This window comes from Corythoichthys intestinalis, chromosome 6 (genome assembly GCF_030265065.1).
Source record: "Corythoichthys intestinalis isolate RoL2023-P3 chromosome 6, ASM3026506v1, whole genome shotgun sequence".
Taxonomy (NCBI): Eukaryota; Metazoa; Chordata; class Actinopteri; order Syngnathiformes; family Syngnathidae; genus Corythoichthys; species Corythoichthys intestinalis.
Genome location: NC_080400.1, coordinates 5221950 through 5227949, shown reverse-complemented (window position 1 = coordinate 5227949; position 6000 = coordinate 5221950). Strand labels below are relative to the sequence as shown.

General features: G+C 40.5%; 1 protein-coding gene across 2 annotated transcripts in view; it reads left to right on the top strand.

Annotated features, from left to right (window-relative positions):
* Positions 1–1662: 1662 nt before the first annotated feature.
* The window catches only part of slc25a15a (solute carrier family 25 member 15a), a 29757-nt gene continuing 25419 nt past the window's right edge, over positions 1663–6000 (top strand). Inside the window, exons 1-2 of one of the 2 annotated variants that reach the window (XM_057839723.1) lie at positions 1663–1919; positions 2032–2110. In XM_057839723.1, the coding sequence (XP_057695706.1) occupies positions 2056–2110 (55 nt within the window). In that variant the 5' untranslated portion in view covers positions 1663–1919; positions 2032–2055. Of the gene's footprint in view, positions 1920–2026; positions 2111–6000 lie in introns of those variants that run through there. The other variant, XM_057839724.1, reaches the window with a different exon arrangement.

Sequence of the window (6000 nt, the reverse complement as noted above, 5' to 3'; positions counted from 1 at the left end):
ATACGCAAGAATGCACCATAATGTATAGGAAGTGATCGAAAATGAACAGGAAGTAACCTGGAAATGCCCCTAAAATCAACAGGAAGTGACCAACAAATTCCCTAAAATCAACAAAAATGATCCAAAATGTGCAGGAAATGACACCAGAATGCCCCAAAATGTATATGAATTGACTCAAAATGTACAGGATGTGACCTGGAAATGCCCCTAAATCAACAGGAAGTGACCAGTAAACAGGAAGTCACCCATTAATGCCCTAAAATCAACAAAAAATGATGAAAAATGTGTAGGAAATTAAGCAACAATTCAACTAAAATGTATAGGACGTGACCCAAAATGAACAATAGGCGACATGGAAATGCCCCAACATCAAGAGGAAGTGACCAGTAAACAGGAAGTAACCCATTAATGCCCTAAAATTCACCCAAAAAAAATGTGCAGGAAATTACGCAAGAATGCCCTAAAATGTGTAGGAAATGACCCAAAATGAACAGGAAGTAACCTGGAAATGCCCCCAAATCAACAGGAAGTGACCAGTGAACAGGAAGTGACCTCCCATTAATGCCCTAAAATCAACAAAAAATGATCAGAAATGTACAGGAAATTACCACCATTATGTATAGGAACTGATCGAAAATGAACAGGAAGTGACCTGGAAATGCCCCAAAATCAACAGGAAGTGACCAACAAATTCCCTAAAATCAACAAAAATTATCCAAAATGTGCAGGAAATGACACTAGAACGCCCCTAAATGTATAGGAAGTGACCCAAAATGAACAGGAAGTAACCCAGATATACTCCCAAATCAACAGAAAGTAACCAGTGAACAGGAAGTGACATTTAATTCCCTAAAATCAACAACAACAAAAAGATGAAAAAAATGTGCACGGAATTACACCCGAACGCCTCAAAATTTATATTAATTAACTCAAAATATACAGGAAGTGACCTGGAAATGCCCCAAAATCAACAGGAAGTCACCAATTAATGCCCTAAAATCAACAAAAAATGATCAAAAACGTGCAGGAAATTACGCAAGAATGCACCAAAATGTATAGGAAGTGAACCAAAATGAACAGAAGGTGACCTGGAAATGTCCCAAAATCAACAGGAAGTGACCAGTAAACAGGAAGTGACCCATTATTGCCCTAAAATAAACAAAAAAATGTGCAGGAAATGACGCCAGAATGCCCTAAAATGTGTAGGAAATGACCTAAAATGAACAGGAAGTAACCTGGAAATGCCCCCAAATCAACAGGAAGTGCCCAGTGAACAGGAGGTGACCCATTAATATCTTGAAACCAATAGGAAATGCCCCAAAATGTACCGGAATGAACCCAAATTTAGCAGGAATTGACACGTAATACCCCTGAAAAAATGACACAAAATGAACTCATTGTCTGCCATTGACAACAATAGACATCCAATCAATTAAAACTTGCATGACTGGGTGTGAATGTTGACGCCTCTAGACGTCCAATTCAGTTTTGAATCCTAAAACATTACACATGAACTTGTTTTATGTTCCTACCACAGGGTAACCAAGTCAGATGATTTCTGGAGTATGAACTAAATGCAGTACTCTGCTGACACTTAGTGGCCTTTTAGCAGTATAACACACAAACGCACCATCTCCGGCGTCTTTTCCGCATTCCAAAATAAACTTTTCATTCGAAAACACGCATGAGTTCGTTATTGATACACATAAGACAAACTACATGAATGTTACTTCCGGTTTGTCAAATGCGTGTTTCTTTAATTTTTTTTTTTTTTTCCATTTTCCCGGAAATTACAGTTTCACCTCGCGTTTTAACGTCACGCATGTTGTCAGACGACTTTCTAAAAGTTGCTTATGCAGCAAATATTTGCTTTAAGAGAGCTATTACTTTTACTAGCTGGGGAGTGACCGCGTCTAGAGGTGAGCAGGAAGTAGACCTTCACATTGCTGATTGTCTTTACTACAAGGTCGCTGCAGAAAGAAAGATAAGGAACGATAAGACCTTTTTATTCTTTCTTTGGCGTTTTTCAAGGTTTCCAGTTCATGTCAAGACAACATGGCTCCTCATCCCATAGTCCAAGCCGTCATTGACTTCACCGCTGGAGCGGCGGGTAAGTTCCTATCAAAATAAAACGTTTTTCCCGCTCTGGACTGCCTAATCTTGGCAAAGAATGAATGAAAAGTATAATTGTTTATTGTGCCGAAGCGCTGTTAAGATAATGGCAAAGTAAGCTCATGTCATGACTCTGTAAATTGAGCAAAGAGGACACCTGTCAGGTGTGTTTGACGTACACTTTGGTGAGTTGCGCGGTCAATTTTACGCGAAAAGAGCGCACTTGACGCACCACTCAAATTTTGTCGGATTCAAGGAAGGAATACAAAACGTTAAGATGCAGCCTTGCGGGTATTGACATAGACTCTATGTCAATACCCGCAAGGCTGCATGCATTGCATAATATCACTCTATGTCATAGAGTGATATTATGCATATGTATCTTATATTTTTAAATTAACTTTACAAATTTTTATTCCTGCTGTTTGAAAATGGTATTGAGTATTTGTTGAGTTTAATATTTTCGTATTGTGACAACAACAGTAGTGTTGCACAGATACCATTTTTTTTTAGCCCCAATACCACATATACACACTAGGGCTGTCAAACGATTACAATTTTAAATTTAATTAATTAATCGTAATTAATCGCAATTCAAACCATCTATAAAATATGCCATATTTTTCTGTAAATTATTGTTGGAATGGAAAGATAAGACCAGGTGGATATATACATTCAACATACGGTACATAAGTACTGTATTTGTTTATTATAACAATAAATCAACAAGACAGCATTAACATGATTAACATTCTGTTAAAGTGATCCATGGATAGAAAGACTTGTAATTCTTAAAAGATAAATGTTCGTACAAGTTATAGAAATGTTATATTAAAACTAGGGCTGTCAAAATTGTCGCGTTAACGGGCGGTAATTAATTTTTTTAAATTAATCACGTTAAAATATTTGGTGCAATTAATGCACAAATGCCCCTCTCAAACAGATTAAATTGACAGGATAGTGAAATGTGTGCTTGTTGTGTTTTACGGAGTTTTGGCACCCTCTGCTGGCGCTTGGGTGCGACTGATTTTATAGGCTTCAGCACCCATGAGCATTGTGCAAGTAATTATTGACATCAACAATGGCGGGCTAGTAGTAGAGATGTCCCGATCCGATATCTGGATCGGATCGGATCGAACGCCGATGTGGGCAAAAAAATGCGTATCGGATCGGCCGACACAGAAAAATTCCGATCCAGACTTCCGATCCAGTTATTTTTTTTTGAAAGTCCGGTCCGGGTTTTCCGGCACCGACTTACATAATCCATTCCAGTTTTTGCTTCGGTTTCCCTAAAATCCGGTCTGCATTTTACGCACACCTTCAACACACTACATTACCGTCTCCCAAATGACTGAGAGACTATCGGTAAAAATGTCAGCTGTGTGGGATTATTTCACTTTAAAGGACGACAAAGACGAAGAGGCAGAGTGCAACATATGCCACAATAAAGTCAAGCGTGGTGGTAAAGCTGTAAGAAGTGTTGATACAACCAAACTAATCAAGCATTTATTGAAATACCACCACAAACAATACAAGGAGTATGAGGAGCAGGGGTCGCGTTAACCGAATATTTTCCGTCGTTGACCGATTTTTTAAAACGGTGACGGAAAAAACTGAAGTCCGTCCATCATTTTGACCGGTTGCAATTCACACCCCAGACCACAGGGTGGCGAGTGAGCTTATTAACTCATTTGCTCCCGGAACCGTATAAATACGTTTTATTTTTAAATGCTCAACTGTCCCGCAACCGTATTTATACGTCTTTTGCGTTTTTTTTTATTTTTTTTTTTTTATAAGAAGCATACATAGCTTTCGCTGTATCTGAGAAACAAAGAAAAACGCTCCAAACCAATTTTAAAGCAATAAAACTGGCCACTGGAGGGCAGCAACGCATTTTGGAAGACTAGACAAGCTGATTCAACAGCAGTGAACGGCCGGCCAGCATTGTCAAAGCGCTGGCGGATTGAGCCCAGGCGGCGCTCCGTCCGGACAAAACAACGAGAGGACGCCTGGGACACCAGGCGCTGGACGATCGTGCAAAACGAGTGAAACCCCCCGTGGAGCGGCTCGCCTAGCAGACCCCGCAGAAATGCAAAAATAATCCATTTTTGTGAGACAGACAACGATGAGGGAAAAGTTTACACAGCTGACGTGGCGACAACGGCGTCATCTCGGCGACAAACCGTCATCTCTCAGTCGTTGTGTGTGAATAAATTGTTACTATTCTATCTAAAGCTCTATTTGTCTGGTTGTTCATAGTATTTTGTAAAAGGAAAACATTATTCAGATGTTTGGGATGTTACTAATGCAAAAAATAGCTTTGTTAAAGTCAAAGTTATGTTTGAAATGTATGCGTTTACAAAAAGCTCATTTTCTCCGTTTTTTCATCAGAAATTGTCAGGGACGCGGGCAGGCAGGCAGGTTGTGTGGACCCAATTGCAGGGAAACAAAAGCGGCAAGGCAGGTGAACTCAAAAAACGTTTAATGATATCTAACAAAAACACAAAGTACAACTGAAAGCACTGAGGATCAAAAGGGCAAGATTCAAACAAAACTTACTTAAATCAGAGGGACTGGTACACGAGGGCTTGGAACGGACTTGAAGTTTGCAAAGACGGACATAGACACTGACATAGACAATGACGCAACAAGGAGTGACAAGAAACTGGGTCATTATATACGCAGACAGGGGGTAACGAGACGAGGAACAGCTGGGTAACACAGGTGGATGCAGATTGTAGGATACACTGGGAAAACACACACAGGTGAGAGCAATGGGTAATCACAGGGACAAGTCACACAAGGAGAAACCAAACACAAAACCTAACAGAAATTGGACAATTGCTTAAACTAAGCTATTTTCTAATGCTGATTTCTAAAGAATGGAAAAAGATACGAACTTACTTTTTTTTCTGCTGAAAGAAGAGAGTCCAATCTGTCTTTTGGTGGGTTCAAAGTTTATATAGCAATAGAACAGAATTTTCTGTGGGCCTTGCAAAATCAGTCAAAATCCAGAAAAAACGGCCGGGAGCGAACGGCCTTGCTCTGGTGAAAATGGCTGGGAGTGAAAGAGTTAATTAGCTATTGTCTCTCGTGATGCATGACGTCGTTGGCCTTACTCTGAAAAAATGTCAAGGCAACTGAGTGTCCGAAGTTTCTTCAAAAAGCCCCAAAACGACGATGGTGTTGATAAAAGAGGTGAAAAAACAGGGACTGCACAAGTCCAATTCAAGTCCATGCGCACCAGGAGGAAGGTGTGAAAACTACGTTCAGGCCACAGCGGGTGAACTGTAAATTTCATTGTTCCATATGCTACATATGGTAGGCTACCTACCTACTGGGGCCACAGTCAGCTGTTTTTGTCACTGCGGAGAAAAAGTTACATATTCATCTGCTTGATGTGTGATGGCACGGTGTGGATTCTCTGTTAAGCTTGTTCGGACAGAATATTAGTTTAAAATGAATGAAAACTAAATACTGTTGAATATGTTGAAGCGGTATGCAATGTTAAGAGTCTTGTTAGCTGTAGGGGCACTATCCTATTCCCCTCACTATCCACTCGCGGGGGCCTGCGCTTGTCAGTGACGATTCTTATTCCCGCTATATGATTATACAACTTTAACATTTGTTAATAATACGCTCTGTGTGTAGTATCATCCATCGCTTTTCCTTTTTAAATGGGCACTTATAAGCGAACGCAAGAAGTAACAACGGGAACATTTTTAAACAGGCATTTCACGGGAGAGCATTTCGACTCCTCGGCCAATCATATAGCGAGAGCGAGTGGATAGCGAGGGGACCGTGCGCGGCTCTCAAGTGTCTCTGTCACGTGACTGTCGTAGCCGGTGTAGGCGCTCGAACCTACACCGGTAACGCGCTCGGCCAAAT